Source organism: Amblyomma mixtum, chromosome 10, assembly GCF_055824585.1.
Source record: "Amblyomma mixtum isolate Tamu chromosome 10, ASM5582458v1, whole genome shotgun sequence".
Classification (NCBI taxonomy): domain Eukaryota; kingdom Metazoa; phylum Arthropoda; class Arachnida; order Ixodida; family Ixodidae; genus Amblyomma; species Amblyomma mixtum.
The window spans coordinates 188,623,314-188,640,795 of record NC_143021.1 but is presented as its reverse complement, the minus strand read 5'-3'; the positions used below and the strand labels follow the sequence as shown (position 1 = coordinate 188,640,795).

Sequence of the window (17,482 nt, the reverse complement as noted above, 5' to 3'; positions counted from 1 at the left end):
ACTCCTGAGTCATCAATCCTGTGTCGCAAGAATTCGATGCTCGTTTGGTTAAATTCGCACTTGTCCTTGTTTACTCGTAGCTGTGCCTTCTGCAGACGCGATAGCACAATCTCTAATCTCTCGGCGTGCTCTTCGGCGTTACATCCAGAAATTAATATGTCATCCAGATAAGCTTTCACTCCGGGAAAGCCCGCTAACAGCGTGTCGATGACTCGTTGAAACACCCAAGGTGCGACCGAAATTCCAAACGGTAGCCGCTTAACCTTGTACAGTCCCTTTATCGTGTTGACTGTGAGCACCTCAGCCGTCTCGTCGTCTAGCGTAAGCTGCTGATAAGCTTGGGCTAGATCCAACTTGGTAAAAAACTTGCTTTAACTTAGAGCTGTCAGCATTTCAGCTGTAGTGGACAAGGGGTATCCACTGCTCTTAATAGCTTTGTTTACGGTACTGCGATAGTCGCCGCAAAGACGTAAAGTTCCATCTTTTTTTCTTACCACTACCAGTGGTGTTGCCCAGTTGGAGTAGCTGACGGGCTCCCATACACCTTGTTGCACCAAGCGGTCTATTTCGTTGGCCACGTCATCCTTGAGGGCCAGTGGAACTGGTCGACTTTTGAGGAACACCGGTTGGGCGTCATCTTTCAGTTCGATGTGAACTGGCGGTCCGTTGAAGCCAGGAAGGTCCCTGGGAAACACCTCGGGAAATCGCGAAGGCACGTCCTCCACGTTTACTTGCTGTATTCCCCGCAAGCCAATACCTAACGGGTTAAACCAGTTTCGCCCAATCAGGCTGTTACCTTGCTTCTGTACTACGAGCAAAGGTAGCTTTGCCTTCCTGCGTTTGAATTCCACCAAGACACTTGCTTGACCCAGCACGGGTAACGCCTCCTTTGACCAGGTTACGATAGTTGTCCGAGAATCTTGCAGTGGTATTTTACCGTGATTCCTTTCAATAACCCTGAACGTATCTTGACTCACATTTGAGCACGATGCGCCAGAATCAACCTCCATCGGAACTTTTTGCCCTTCAATCATTACTTGAACCATGAACTTCTGTTCTTGCTCATTCACTTCGCACAGGGAAAACAACGCACTCATTTCGTACACGCCCTTGCGATTATCTCCTTTCTTCTTTTGCTCATACGCTGTCTTCCGAGCAGTTCTACTATCGTCTTTCGACCGACAAGCCTTAGCTATGTGTCCAACCCTTTTGCAGTTGAAGCATGTCGCCTTTCTGGTTTGGTTTGGTTAATGGGGTTTAACGTCCCAAAGCAACTAAGGCTATGAGAGACGCCGTAGTGGAGGGCTCCGGAAATTTCGACCACCTGGGGTTCTTTAACGTGCACTGACATCGCACAGTACACGGGCCTCTAGAATTTCTCCTCCAAAGAAATTCTAGCCGCCGCGGCCGGGATCGAACCCGCGTCTTTTGGGTCAGCAGCCGAGCACCATAGCCACTGAGCCACCGCGGCGGCCATGTCGCCTTTCTAAAACGGCACAAATGTGGAGCGTGCTTACCGTTGCACCGGTAACAGCTGGACCCCTCCGCTGGGGTGTCTTGCTTCGCACGGGTTGTTTGTACCATTTCCTGGCCGTCCATCTCGTATCGACCGTGCTTGCGTATGTCTCGCTGTTGCTTAGCGGTTGCTTCTGCAGTTGTGGCCAAGTCATACGCAACCTTAAACGTAAGGCTGTGTTCTGCGAGAAGTCGCTGCTGAACCCCTTCGTTCCCGAGTCCGCATACGAAACGATCCCGCATCATGACGTCCAACGGGAGTTCGGCGCTGCCAAAACCGCAGTCTTCGGCTAGCTTCCGAAGCGCCGTGACGTAGTCCGCAACCGATTCCTCGGCAGCCTGGTTTCGCCTGTAGAACAAAAACCTTGCATACAGCTCCGAAGGCTTTGGATGCAGGTGCTTGCGAACGGCAGCCTTGATTTCTTCGTAGGTTGATGCTGTCGGTCTTTCTGGCTTCACCAAAGTTACGATGAGCCTGTACACTTCTTCGCCGCAGCTGCTCAACAGGACTGCTCTTTTCTGCTCTTCTTTCGTTATCTGGTTCGCTTCGCAGAACATTTCCAGGCGCTCGACGTATTCGTCCCATGACGCGTTCGTGCCGAGACGATACTCGCCGATCCTTCCGACGGCCATCGCCGTCGCTGCCTCGTCGCCAACTGTTGTGTATCAGATGGACGCCAGGCTGGAACTGAACAAACGTTTATTGATACAGTGCCTTTTTATAGGCCGATGGACATGCGATCTGCCGACGACTGCTTGCGTGGCTGATAAGCGATACATGAAAATGCAGTTTTTAAAACATGCGCTTGCGCTATCAGTACACCACAAGTTGAAACATTGGCGAGGGTTGGGAATGTATGGTCTTACGTTAACTTTCAGATATCCTACTTCGACTGTGTCGGGCAGTGTACTGGTGTTGAACGTCAGGATCATGTGTTTTGTGTCTATTTCCTTATTATCCTTCCGGATCCTGATTCTGTGAACATCTATCACGTCTTGGTCGCTCAGACCTTCGAGCATCTTTTTTTCAGTGATGTGGACAAAGTCATTTCCGGATATAACGCCTCGGACGGTGTTCAGAGATCGGTGTGACGTCACGGAGACAGGAATATCCCCAACAGATACAATGTTTACGAGTTTTGAGTGTTGGACGTTGTCACGCAGTTGGAGCAGTAAGTCACCGCTGGCCATTTTAGATACCTTGCAGCCAATGCCCAAGGCTTCTGTCAAACACTTTGACACTAGGAAGGGGGACAGGAGTCCAGCTTTCTTATCTTGTACTTCACTATGGATCACATGGTACTTAGGAAAATTGACTTTTCTTTTTTGAAAAAACTCTTCTGCTTCGTTCCGCCCTCTCTTGAGAGAGCGATCTGGTTTTGAAAAAGGGGGAGCCATAAAAATTCTAGTTTTTCGGTCATGGTGCCAGCCACCCACCACGGAGTCCAACAAGGGTACGCGACAGGAACTTGAAAGAAAGTCCTGCCCACGCCAGCTGTACACCTTAACTATAACCTAATATGACTCAACTCAGGGTAGTTGGTCACACACGGTTAACCCTCGCCGCCAGGAAAAAGAGGAAAAAAGGAAGAAAAGAGGAGGAGACAGGAGAGTTGTAAGAAAGAGATAGGAAAGTGAAAGTTAGAGGGGAGGATAGGAAAAGGCCACTGCCGATTTCCCGCGGTCGGGCCAGGCCGGAGGTACCGTCTACAGGAAGCTGGGGCCAAAGAGGTGTGTTGCCTCCGCCGAGGGGCCTTAAAGGTCCAAACGCTCAGCATCAGCTCAACCACCAGGATCCCCTTTTCCCCGGACACGGCGATGCCACGCACGGCTAAGCGCGGATGCTTGGGTCCGTGGTGATGCATTGTTCACCATCATCCCCCTGCGGGGATGTCCCTGCGGATGCTCGGGTTAACCGCGTGGTGTCGCCACTCACCAACGTCTGCATGCTGCAGACGCCTCCCTGCGGGGAAATTAAGAAAAAAGTTCGTTCTACGAAAGTCGTTAAAACTATATGTGACTACAATGCCGCCGATACCACATCCATCACAGCTGAACTAGAGTCATTCATTACTGAGTACACACTAAAATTTTCTAAACGTACCGTTGAAGAGAACTGGTTATTTTACGAACACAAAATGCTCACACTAATAGATCGTCATGTGCCTAAAAGAAAGGTTCTTTCGCATTCTGCCTCACCGTGGTTTACTGGAACCCTACGCCGCCTGCGTAACAAAAAGAAGCGTATTTTTCGTCGAGCCAAAGCAACTAACCTTCCTTAACGCTGAGCTGCGTATCATCACATTCACGCAAAATACGCTATCGCAATAAAAAATACAAAAAATAATTTTTTTGACAACACCCTCCCTAGCTTCTACAATCTAATCCACGAAAATTCTGGAGTATTGTTGGAGGCAAAGAAAGCAAAGTAATCCAACTAGCCCGTTCTGACAATGTACCGATCCCTCCGAACCAGTGCTGTTCCGTTTTGAATGATGTATTTTGTTCCGTTTTCCTCAAAAGTGCTCCTAATACTCTTCCATCTCTACCTAATTGCTCTTACTTGCCAATGAATTCCATTACTCTAGACTTTGCGGCATAGCAAAGTTGATTGATAACATGAAAATATCTTCTTCATCGGGCGAAGATTCAAACAAATGTAAAATGCTCAAGATTACTCAACCGCATTCATCCATTATGCTTTCGATGCTTTTTTCACAGTCTCTAGGTTTTTCAGTACTCGCAAGTGATTGGAGGGTTGGCAAGGTTGTTCCGCTCCCTAAATCAGGTAACACCCATTCCCCCAATAACTACCGTCCCATATCACTCACAAGTATTCCATGTAAACTTTTGGAGCATGTTATTTATTCGCATCTCATCACTTTCCTTGAGTTTAATACCTTCTTTGCGGCTGAACAACACGGTTTTAGAAAGACGTTCTCATGTGAAACACAACTTATATGATTTACTAATGACCTATTTACCCATGCTGACATGAGTTCCGATGTAAACTGCGTGTTTTTGGACTTTGCGAAAGCTTTCGACACTGTTTCACACGATCTCCTAATTTTTAAACTTAGCATGATTAACATTGATCCGAATGTACTAAACTGGATTAAAAGCTTTCTTTCTAATCGAACTCAGTACGTTTCTGCTAACGACTGTTCATCTTCTCACATTTCTGTTACATCGGCTGTACCCCAGGGATCGGTACTGGGACCTCTTCTCTTCGTTATCCACATTAACGACCTACCTAAATGCATTTCCCATTCATCTATCAGGCTTTTCGCAGATGATTGCGTCATTTATCGCACAATAACTGACCACACTGACACTATTAAGCTTCAAGAAGACTTTACAAGCATATCTAACTGGTGCGATAGATGGCTTATGCAACTAAATGCTAGCAACTGTAAAACAATGCATGTATCTCGTCGCACTAACATCACTGACAACACGCGCACTTACTTTCTTCGCGGCACTTCCCTTTAATCCGTCAAGTCATACAGATACCTAGGTGTTCATATTTCACGTAACTTATCATGGCATATGCACGTTGAGCATATCACTAATAACGCTAACCGGATTCTTGGAAATTTACGTCGAAATTTCTCTGCTGCACCTCTACCAATAAAACTAACACTTTACAAAACATTAGTGCGGCCGAAGCTAGAATATGCTTGCGCAGTATGGGATCCCAGACAAATCACATTAATCAACACACTTGAATCCATTCAAAATCGCGCAGCACGTTTCATATTATCTAACTATTCCCGTCACGCCAGCATTACTTCCATGAAAAACACCCTTACCCTGCCAGACCTTTCCTCACGCCATAAATGTTTTAGACTCTGTCTTTTACATAGAATGTATTATCACAACTCTGTATTAAAGGATCATCTTTTTGCTCGCCCATCATACATATCGTCCCGTTCTGACCACATGTTTAAAGTTGCTGTTCCATTTTCCAGAACAAAAATGTGTCACAATCCATTCATTTCCAAAACGAGCGCAGACTGGAACGACATTCCTCCCTCCATCGCTGCCATTTCTGACATCTGCAATTTCAAGACAACTGTATTTTCTGCCGTTTTGTAAATAATAGTGTATAACAGCGCTGTTCATTTTATCTATCTTACCTCTCCTTTCTGTAATGCCTTCGGGCCTGCAAAAGTATCCGAAATAAATAAATAAACAGCAACAGCAACAACAGGAACAACGGCAATAGGAACAACAGCAACAGCAGCAGCAACAGAAACAGCAACAGAAACAGCAACAACAGCAACAGCAGCAACAGCAGCAACTACAGCAGCAAAAGCAGTAGCAGCAGCGCCAGCAGCAGGAGCAACAGCAGCAGCAACAGCAGCAGAAGCAACAGCAACAGCGGCAACAGCAGCAGCAACATCAACACCAACAACAGCAGCAGCAACAGCACAGGAAAAGCAACAACAGCAATAGAAGCCACAGCAACAACAGGAGAAACAGCAGCAACAGGAACAACAGCTACAAGAGCAACAGCAGCTGCAGCAGCTCCAGCAACAGCAAGAGAAACAGCAATAACAACCGCAGCAGCAGCAGCAGGAACTACAGCAGCAGTAGCAACAACAGCCACAGCAGCAGCAGCAACAAGAGCAGCAGCAACAGCAAAAACAGCCGCAGCAGCAACAGGAACAACAGGAACTACAGCAACAACAGCAACAGCAGCTACAGCAGTAGCAGCCACAGACACAGTAGCAGGAGCAACAGCAGCCGCTACAACAGCAACAGCAACAACAGCAGCAGCAGAAACAACAGCAACAGCAGCAACAGGAACAACAGCAACAACACCAACGGCGCAGGCAGGAACACCAGTACCAGCAGCAGCAGCAACAGCAGCAACAGGAACAGCAGCAGCAGCAACAGCAGCAGCACCAGCAGCCGCAGCAACAGCAACAAAAGTAACAGGAGCCACAGCAACAACAGGAGCAACAGCAACAACAGCAACAGCACCAACAGGGACAACAGCAGCAGCAGCAACAGCAAGAGAAACAACAGCAACAGCAGCAACAACTGCAGCAGTAGCAACAGCAGCAGCAACAATAGCAGCAGCAACAGTAATAACAGCAACATCAACAGCAACAGCAACCTCTCCTTTCTGTAATGCCTTCGGGCCTGGAAATTATCCGAAATAAATAAATAAACAGCAACAGCAGCAACAGGAACAACGGCAATAGGAACAACAGCAACAGCAGCAGCAACAGCAACAGCAACAGAAACAGCAACAACAGCAACTACAGCAGCAAAAGCAGTAGCAGCAGCGCCAGCAGCAGGAGCAACAGCAGCAGCAACAGCAGCAGAAGCAACAGCACCAGCGGCAACAGCAGCAGCAACATCAACACCAACAACAGCAGCAGCAACAGCAGAGGAAATGCAACAACAGCAATAGCAGCAGCAGCAACAGCAACAACAGCTGCAGCAGCAACAGCAACAACAGCAATAGCAGCCACAGCAACAACAGGAGAAACAGCAGCAACAGGAACAACAGCTACAACAGCAACAGCAGCTGCAGCAACTCCAGCAACAGCAAGAGAAACAGCAATAACAACCGCAACAGCAGCAGCAGGAACAACAGCAGCAGTAGCAACAACAGCCACAGCAACAGCAGCAGCAGCAACAAGAGCAGCAGCAGCAACAGCAGCAGCAACAGCAAAAACAGCCGCAGCAGCAACAGGAACAACAGGAACAACAGCAACAACAGCAACAGCAGCTACAGCAGTAGCAGCCACAGACACAGCAGCAGGAGCAACAGCAGCCGCCACAACAGCAACAGCAACAACAGCAGCAGCAGAAACAACAGCAACAGCAGCAACAGGAACAACAATAACAACAGCAACGGCGCAGGCAGGAACACCAGTACCAGCAGCAGCAGCAAGAGCAGCAGCAGGAACAGCAGCAGCAGCAACAGCAGCAGCACCAGCAGCCGCAGCAACAGCAACAAAAGTAACAGGAGCCACAGCAACAACAGGAGCAACAGCAACAACAGCAACAGCACCAACAGGAACAACAGCAACAGCAACAACAGCAACAGCAGCAACAACAGCAGCAGTAGCAACAGCAGCAGCAACAACAGCAGCAGCAACAGTAATGACAGCAACATCAACAGCAACAGCAGCAACAGCAACAGCAACAGTAGCAACAGCAACAGCAACAACAGAAGCAACCACAACAGCAGCAACAACAACAGCAGCAACAACAGCAGAAGCACCTACAAACAGCAACAGCAACCGACACAGCGACAACAGAAGCAGCAGGAGCAGCAGCAAGAGATACAACAGCAACCGCAACAGCAGCAGCAACAGCAACAGCAGCAGCAACAAGAGCAACAGCAGGAGGAGCAAGAGCAGCAGCAGCAACAGCATCAACAGCAACAGCAGCAACAACAGCAACAGGAGAACCAGCAACAAACACAGCAACAACCACAACAACAGCAACAGAAACAACCGCAGCAACAGCACTAGGAGCAGCGACAGCAGCAACAGCAACTGCAGCAGCTGCAACAGCAACAACAGCAGCAGCAACAACAACACCAGCAACAACAGCAGCAACAAAAACAGCAGAAGCAGCAACAAACAGCAACAGGAGCAGCAACAGCGACAACAAAAACAGAAGGATCAGCATCAAGAGATACAACAGCAACTGCAAGAGCAGCAACAGCAGCAGCAACAGCAAGAGCAGCAGCAAGAATACCAGAAGCAGCAACAAACAGCACAGCCACTTCAACAGCGACAACAGAACAGCAGGAGCAGCAGCAACAGCAGCAGCAGCAAAAGCAATAGCAACAACAGCAGCAACAACAGCAGCCACCAGTACCAGCAGCAGCAGCAACAAGAGTAACAGCAGCAACAGCAAGAGCAGCAGCAAACACAGCAGAAGCAGCAACAAACAGCAACAGCAGCATCAACAGTGGCAACAGGAACAGCAGGAGCAGCAGCAACCGCAGCAACAGCAACAGCAGCAGCAACAGCAACAGCAGTAGCAACTACAGCAGCAGGAGCAACAGCGGCAACAGCAACAGCGGCAGCAACAGTAGCAGCAGCAACAGCAACAACAGCAGCACCAACAGCAACAGCAACAGCAGCCGCAGCAACAACAGCAACAGCAACAACAGCTGCAAAAGAAGTAGCAGCAGCACGAGCACCAGAAGCAACAGCAGCAGCAGCAACAGCAGCAACAGCAACAACAGCAGCCGCAACAGCAAGACCACCAACAGCAGAGCAACAGTAGCAGCAACAACAGGAGCAACAGCAACAGCAAAAGCAGCAACAGGAACAACAGCAACAGGAACAACGGCAACAGCAGCTGCAAAAGGAGCAGCAGCAACAACAACAACAGCAACAGCAACAACAGCAACAACAGGAACAGAAACAACAGCAACAACAGCAATAGCAGCAACTACAGCAGCAAAAGATGTAGCAGCAGCACCAGCAGCAGAAGCAACAGCGGCAACAGCGGCAACAGCAGCAGCAACGGCAACACCAACAACAGCAGCAGCAACAGCACAGCAAAACCACCAACAGCAACAGCAACAGCAGCAGCAGCAACAACCGCAGCAGCAACAGCAACAAAAGCAACAGCTGCAGCAGCAACAGCAGCCAAAGCAACAACAGGAGAAACAGCAACAGCAGCAACAGGAACAACAGCAAAAAGAGCAACAGCAGTTGCAGCAACTGCAGCAACAGCAGCAGCAAGAGAAACAGCAATAACAACAGCAACAGCAGCAGCAGCAACAACAGAAGCAGCAGCAACAACAGCAACAGCAATAACAGCAATAACAGCAACAACAGCAACAGCAGCAGCAACAGGAGCAGCAGTGCAGCAGCAACAGCAGCAGCAGCAGCAACAACAGCAACAGCAGCAACAGCAGTAGCAGCAGCACCACCAGCAGAAGCAACAGCAGCAGCAACAGCAGCAGCAGCAACAACACCAACAGCCGCAGCAACAGCGCAGCAAAGCAACAACAGCAACAGCAGCAGCAGCAACAACAGCATCAGCAAGAGCAACAACAGCAGCAGCAGCAACAGCAATAACAACAACAGCAACAGCAACAACAGCAGCAGCAGCAACAGCAGCAGCAACAGGAAAAACAGCCGCAGCAGCAACAGGAACAACAGGAACAACAGCAACAACAGCAACAGCAGCTGCAGCAGCAGCAGCCACCAATACAGCAGCAGGAGCAACAGCCGCAGCCGCAACAGCAGCCGCCGCAACAGCAACAGCAACAACAGCAGCAGCAGAAACAACAGCAACAGCAGCAACAGGAACAACAGCAACAGCAACAGCGCAAGCAGCAACAGCAACAGCAGCAACAGCAACCACAGGTACAGCAGCAACAGCAACAGCAGCGGACACAGCAGCCGTAGCAACAGCAACAACAGTAACAGGAGCCACAGCAACAACAGCAGCAACAGCAGCAACAGGAACAACAGCAACAACAGCAACAGCAGCAGCAGCAACAGCAACAGAAACAACAGCAACAGTAGCAACAGCAGCAGCAACAACAGCAGCAGCAACAGCAATAACAGCAACAACAACAGCAACAGCAGCAACAGCAACAGCATCAGCAGCAACAGCAGCAACAGCAACAACAGCAGCCACAACAACAGCAGCAACAACAGCAGAAGAACCAACAAACAGCAACAGCAGCAGCAACAGCGACAACAGAAACAGCAGGAGCAGCAGCAAGAGGTACAACAGCAACCGCAACAGCAGCAACAGCAGCAGCAACAAGAGCAACAGCAGCAACAGCAGCAACAGCAACAGCAGCAGCAACAACAGGAGCAGCATCAACAGCAGCAACAGCAACAGCAGCAACAACAGCAACAGGAGAAGCAGCAAAAACAACAGCAAGAACCGCAACAACAGCAACAGAAACAACAGCCCCAACAGCACTAGGAGCAGCAACAGCAACAACAGCAGCAGCAACAGCAACAACAACAACAGCCACAACAGCAGCAACATCAATATCAGAAGCAGCAACAAACAGCAACAGCGACAACAGCAACAACACCAACAGCTACAGCATCAGCAGCAACAGCAGCAACAGCAACAGCAACAACAGCAGCAACAACAGCAGCAGCAACAGGAAGAACACCAACAGCAGAGCAACAGTAGCAGCAACAACAGGAGCAACAGCAACTTGGTGCTGGAGTGGTGCTGCAGTGGGCACGGGAGAGCGGCTACCATGCGGTTGCTGTTAAGAACTCTGTTCTGCTTTCTTGTGCAGTTTGCTGTTCTCGGTTCATGGCTTTTACCGTCTGACACGTCTGTTGCGTCCACATCTGCATCGGATTCCCTGCTGCATCTACCACCCCCCGAAGCCAACAACAGCCTTCGATATCTCGATATCTGATCACCGAAAACGTCACCTTCGCGCCCGTATCTTGTGGGACATCGACACTGCCACCAGCGGCAGCGCCGCAGCTGCCAGATTTAAGCAGCTGGTCTTTCTAAGGCGCTTCCAGTGGGCACGGGAGAGCCGCTACCATGTAGTTGCTGCTAAGAACTCCGTTCTGCTTTCTTGTGCAGGTTAGTCAGTCTGAATCTCTGCTTTGCAAACGTACAAACAATGTCTGTTTGCTGCTATTCCCTTGACCACATGTGCTGGTTGCCACTCTGAACGATTGTGTATCTGCTGCTATGTTGCCATTACTTTCCGGTGACGTGGAGTTAAACGCAGGTCCTGGAGACGCTTACCGTCAGCACAGTGAAGTTATGGCCGCCATAGCTGCTTTGTCGTCCAAATTTGACGCGCATCATACTGAAATTATGAATGCCATAGCGGAACTTAAGGTGAACCATGAAGCCCTTACTGAGACTGTTTCCCACCTCTCCAATAGAGTGGCTGCCGTGGAAGCCGCGGTTGAGTCTCTTGAAAATACGCCTTCAGGAACAGATATTGCTTGCGTAGTTCAAGAAGCAGCTTTCAAATGAAAATGCTGTGCGCGCGTCAAGACTAGACGATCTCGAGGATCAATCAAGACGCGATAATTTGATTTTTTATGGAATCTCGGACAACTTATCAGAAACGTGAGAACAATCAGAAGCCCAGATACATCACTTTCTTTCTAAGTGCCTCAACATGAATTCGTCGGAAGTCGCAATTCATAGAGCCCATAGATTAGGCACATTTAATGTCGGCAAGACACGGCCTGTTATTGCCAAATTTGCGTCTTTCAAAATGAGAGACTTCATACTTTCCCAAAAATCGAAGTTTAAAGGAGAGGGTGTGTCAATTGCGATGATTTTTGCAAAGCTACCCGTCGATCGAGGAAAGCATCAAATGACTTTGGAAAGGCTAGCTGTCAGTTATATTCTTTGCGACATAAAAAACTAATCGTAGGTAATAAGTGCTACGTGTATAGCGCAACCACAGACGAAGTATGCGAGATCGGACCAGCAAGGAGCGCGACTCGACCCAAAACAACAACACACCACCGGTTTCACTCTCATTAAATTCAGATTCGGAATAACTATCTCTTGTCCAAATGCGAAAAAAACTGCATATCTCTTATTTTCACGAATGTTCGAAGTATAACCAACAAACGCACATCGTTGTCGTCGCATACCGACGCATGCTCAGCTGATATAGTTGTTCTTACTGAAACGTGGCTCTCAGCAAAAATAAAAAATAGTGAAATATTAGACTGTGAGAAAACATATAACTTTTATAGATTCGATCGCGATTTCCGTGCAGGTGGAGGCGTACTCATTGCCGTGAATGCTGTTATCAATTCCTTCGCTATCCCCATTGATTCACTGTTAGAAATAGTTTGCACTCATGTAGCTTTTCCAACAGGCGATCTTATCTTTTGTGCATGTTATAGGTCCCCATCTTCACCAGCTACTTTCTGCGCTGATCTTCATGATGTCCTTAACAAATTAATTGTCCGATACCCAAAATCGCACTTTTTCCTATTAGGTGATTTCAATTTCCCAAATATAGTGTGGAAAACTGGTGTTCCCTCTCTTAAGCAGCCATCCTCCGAATGCATCCCTTTTTTTAGACATCTGCGCTGATTTCAATTTAACACAGCTGATTCATGAACCCACACGCACTACCAGCAGTTCCTCTAACACTTTAGACCTCTTTTTTACCACAGCACCTGATTTGGTCTCAATTCCAACGTATATTAAAGGAGTCAGTGATCACTCGGTTCTCGACTTCGCAATTAAGAAAAAAGTTCGTTCTACGAAAGTCGTTAAACTATATGTGACTAAAATGCCGCCGATACCATATCCATCACAGCTGAACTAGAGCCATTCATTACTGAGTACAAACTAAACTTTTCTAAACGTACCGTTGAAGAGAACTGGTTATTGTACAAACACAAAATGCTTACACTAATAGATCGTCATGTGCCTAAAAGAAAGGTTCTTTCGCATTCTACCTCGCCGTGGTTTACTGGAACCCTACGTCGCCTGCGTAACAAAGAGAAGCGTATTTTTCTTCGCGCCAAATCAACTAACCTTACTGAACGCTGGGCTGCGTATCATCACATTCACGCAGAATACGGTATCGCAATCAAAAATACAAAAAAGAATTTTTGTGACAACACCCTCCCATCGCTTCTACAATCTAATCCACGAAAATTCTGAAGTATTGTTGGAGGCAAAGAAAGCAAAGTAATCCAACTAACCCGTTCTGACAATGTCCCGCTCCCTCTGAACTAGTGCTGTTCTGTTTTGAATGATGTATTTTGTTCCGTTTTCCTCAAAAGTGCTCCTAATACTCTTCCGTCTCTACCTAATTGCTCTTACTTGCCAATGAATTTCATTACTATAGACTTTGCGGGCATAGCAAAGTTGATTGATAACATGAAAATATCTTCTTCATCGGGCGAAGATTCAATCAATTGTAAAATGCTCAAGATTACTCAACCGTATTCGTCCATTATGCTTTCGATGCTTTTTTCACAGTCTCTAGGTTCCTCAGTACTCCCAAGCGATTGGAGGGTTGGCAAGGTTGTTCCACTCCCTAAATCAGGTAACACCCATTCCCCCAATAACTACCGTCCCATATCACTCACAAGTATTCCATGTAAACGTTTGGAGCATGTTATTTATTCGCATCTCATCCTTTCCTTGAGTTTAATTCCTCCTTTGCGGCTGAACAACACGGTTTTAGAAAGACGTTCTCATGTGAAACACAACTTATATGATTTACTAATGACCTATTTACCCATGCTGACATGAGTTCCGATGTAGACTGCGTGTTTTTGGACTTCGAAAAGTTTGGTCTTCGAAAAGTTTGGAGAGCTCTTGCTTTCCTGTCATTGCTACCACCAGAGCGTGGTGCAACACGGAGGTAAGCGAAAACAAGATCGCTAGTGAAACAGTCCGCACGGGAACACACAAAAACAATGTATGTGCATGAACAGGAATATGGCAGCAGAAGCTACGGCCGAGTGTTTATCCGACTATTTAAGAGGGCATAGAAATCACCAACCTGTACAGGCGGAAAGAAACAGTTCAGAATGCGTGCTCCCGGCCGCAACCGCTGCTGCCAACTGATGCGAAGGTGCTTCTTGCAGGGCTTTTTAACCAAGGGGCTTGGTGTCCCGCGCAGGCGCGCTGTGGTAGACAGTAGGCAGTAGACACGGCCACCGCCACGATGCTTTTTCTTGCGATAAGCGCTGCAGCCAGGGTAGATGAAGTTTTCTTGCCGGTAGTTCCTTCCAGCTGTGATCTGTACAGGCGGAAAGCAACAGTTCAGAATGCGTGCTCCCGGCCGCAACCGCTGCTGCCAACTGCTGCCATGATTTACTAGTGACCTATTTACCCATGCTGACAGGAGCTTCGATGTAGACTGCGTGTTCTTGGACTTTGCGAAAGCTTTCGACACTGTTTCACACGATCTCCTAATTTTTAAACTTAGCATGCTTAACATTGATCCGAATGTACTAAACTGGATTAAAAGCTTTCTTTCTAATCGAACTCAGTACGTTTCTGCTAACTACTGTTCATCTTCTCACATTTCTGTAACATCAGCCGTACCCCAGGGATCGGTACTGGGACCTCTTCTCTTCCTTATCTACATTAACGACCTACCTATATGCATTTCCCATTCATCTATCAGGCTTTTCGCAGATTATTCCGTCATTTATCGCACAATAACTGACAACACTGACTCTGTTAAGCTTCAAGAAGACCTTACAAGCATATCTAACTGGTGCGATAAATGGCTTATGCAACTAAATGCTAGCAAATCTAAAACAATGCATGTATCGCGTCGCACTAACATCACTGACAACACGCGCACTTACTTTCTTCGCGGCACTTCCCTTCAATCCGTCAAGTCATACAGATACCTAGGTGTTCATATTTCGCGTAGCTTATCATGGCATATGCACGTTGAGCATGTCACTAATAACGCTGACCGGGTTCTTGGATATTTACGTCGAAATTTCTCTGCTGCGCCTCTACCAATAAATCTAACAATTTACAAAACATTAGTGCGGCCGAAGCTAGAATATGCTTGCGCAGTATGGGATCCCAGTCAAATCACATTAATCAACACACTTGAATGCATTCAAAATCGCGCAGCACGTTTCATCTTATCTAACTATTCCCGTCACGCCAGCATTACTTCCATGAAAAACACCCTTACCCTGCCAGACCTTTCCTCACGCCGTAAATGTTTTAGACTCTGTCTTTTCCATAGAATGTATCATCACAACCCTGTATTAAAGGATCATCTTTTTGCTCGCCCATCATATATATCGTCCCGTTCTGACCACATGTTTAAAGTTGCTGTTCCATTTTCAAGAACAAAATAGTGTCACAATTCATTCATTTCCAAAACGAGCGCAGACTGGGACGACCTTCCTGCCGCCATCGCTGCCATTTCTGACATCTGCAATTTCAAGACAACTGTATTTTCTGCCGTTTTGTAAATAATATTGTATAACATGCACTGTTCATTTTATCTATCTTACCACTCCTTTCTGTAATCCCTTCGGGCCTGGAAAGTATCCGAAATAAATAAATAAACAACAGCAACAGCAGCAACAGGAACAACAGGAACAGGAACAACGGCAGCAGGAACAACAGCAACAGCAGCAGGAACAGGAGCAGCAGCAACAGCAACAGCAACAGAAACAGAAACAGCAACAACAGCAACAGCAGCAGCAACTACAGCAGCAAAAGCAGTAGCAGCAGCGCCAGCAGCAGGAGCAACAGCAGCAGAAGCAACCGCAACAGCGGCAACAGCAGCAGCAAAACCAACAACAGCAGCAGCAACAGCACAGGAAAAGCAAACACAGCAACAGCAGCAGCAGCAACAACAGCAGCAGGAACAGCAACAACAGCTGCAGCAGCAACAGCAACAGCAGCCACAGCAACAACAGGAGAAACAGCAGAAACAGGAACAACAGCTACAAGAGCAACAGCAGCTGCAGCAACTCCAGCAACAGCAGCAGCAAGAGAAACGGCAATAACAACCGCAACACCAGCAGCAGCAACAACAGCAGCAGCAGCAACAGGCACAGCAATAGCAGCAGAAGCAACAGGAGCAGCAGCAACATCAGCAACAGCAACTGCAACAACACAAACATAAACAACAGCAGCAGCAAGAACAGCAACAGCAACAACAGTAGCAGCAGCAGAAGCAACAGCAGCAGCAACAGCAGCACAAGCAACCGCAGCAGCAGCAACAGCAAAACCAACAGCCGCAGCAACAGCACAGCAAAGCAACAACAACAACAGCAGCAACAGCAACAACAACAACACCAGCAACAGGAACAACAGCAACAGCAGCAACAGCAACCACAGAAGCAGCAACAGCAGCAGCAACAGCAAAAATAGTAGCAGCAGCAACAGGAACAACAGCAACAACAGCAGCAACAGCAACAGAAACAACAGCAACAACAGCAACAACAGCAGCAACAGCAGCAGTAGCAACAGCAGCATCAACAACAGCAGCAGTAACAGCAATAACAGCAACAACAACAGCAGCAACAGCAACAGCATAAGGAGCAACAGCAACAGCAGCAACAGCAACAGCAGCAACAACAGCAGCAGCAACAGCAATAACAGCAACAGCAGCAACAGCAACAGCATCAGCAGCAACAGCAACAGCAGCAACAGACACAGCAACAACAGCAGCAACAACAACAGCAGCAACAACCGCAGCACCAGCAACAGCAGAAGCACCAACAAACAGCAACAGCAGCAGACACAGTGACAACAGAAACAGCAGGAGCAGCAGGAAGAGATACAACAGCAACCGCAAGAACAGCAACAGCAGCAGCAAGAGCAACAGCAACAGCAGCAGTAACAACAGCAGTAGCAGCAACAAACAGCCACAGCAGCTTCAACAGCGACAACCGGAACAGCAGGAGCAGCAGCAACAGCAACAACAGCAGCAGCAACAGCAACAGCAACAGCAGCAGCAACAGCAACAACAGCAGCACCAACAGCAACAGCAGCAGCAACAAGAGTAACAGCAGCAACAGCAACAGCAGCAGCAACAACAGCAGAAGCAGCAAGAAACAGCAACAGCGACAACAGTAACAGCAGGAGCAGCAGCAACAGCAGCAACAGCAACCGCAGCAGCAACAGCACATCAAAGCAACAACAGCAACAGCAGCAGCAGGAACAACAGCAGCAGCAACAGCAGCAGCAGCAACACCAACAACGGCAACACCAACATCAGCATCAGCAGCAACAGGAACAACAACAACAACAACAGCAACAGCAGCAGCAGCAACAACAGCATAAGCAGCAACAGCAATAACAGCCGCAGCAGCAACCGGAACAACAGGAACAACAGCTGCAACAGCAACAGCAGCTGCAGCAGCGGCAGCCACAGACACAGACACAGCAGTAGGAGCAACAGCAGCAGCCGCAACAGCAGCCGCCGCAACAGCAACAGCAACAACAGCAGCAGCAGAAACGACAGCAACCGCAGCAACAAGAACAACAGCAACAA

General features: G+C 47.9%; 1 protein-coding gene across 1 annotated transcript; it reads right to left on the bottom strand.

Annotated features, from left to right (window-relative positions):
- Positions 1-512: 512 nt before the first annotated feature.
- On the bottom strand, positions 513-2,229 carry LOC149328004 (uncharacterized). Its single transcript, XM_089563937.1, has 2 exons — positions 1,518-2,229; positions 513-684 (listed from the first exon to the last, which is right to left on the bottom strand). The coding sequence occupies exons 1-2, from the start codon at positions 2,146-2,148 to the stop codon at positions 641-643; spliced, it is 675 nt and encodes a 224-aa protein (XP_089420063.1). The 5' UTR covers positions 2,149-2,229; the 3' UTR covers positions 513-640.
- Positions 2,230-17,482: the final 15,253 nt, after the last annotated feature.

Coding starts and splice junctions, on each gene's coding strand:
- LOC149328004 (XM_089563937.1), bottom strand. CDS start 2,148: ATGGCCGTCGGAAGGATCGGCGAGTATCGTCTCGGCACGAACGCGTCA. Junction 685..1,517: donor CAGCTGTTACCGGTGCAACG/GTAAGCACGCTC, acceptor GGTGTTTCCCAG/GGACCTTCCTGGCTTCAACG.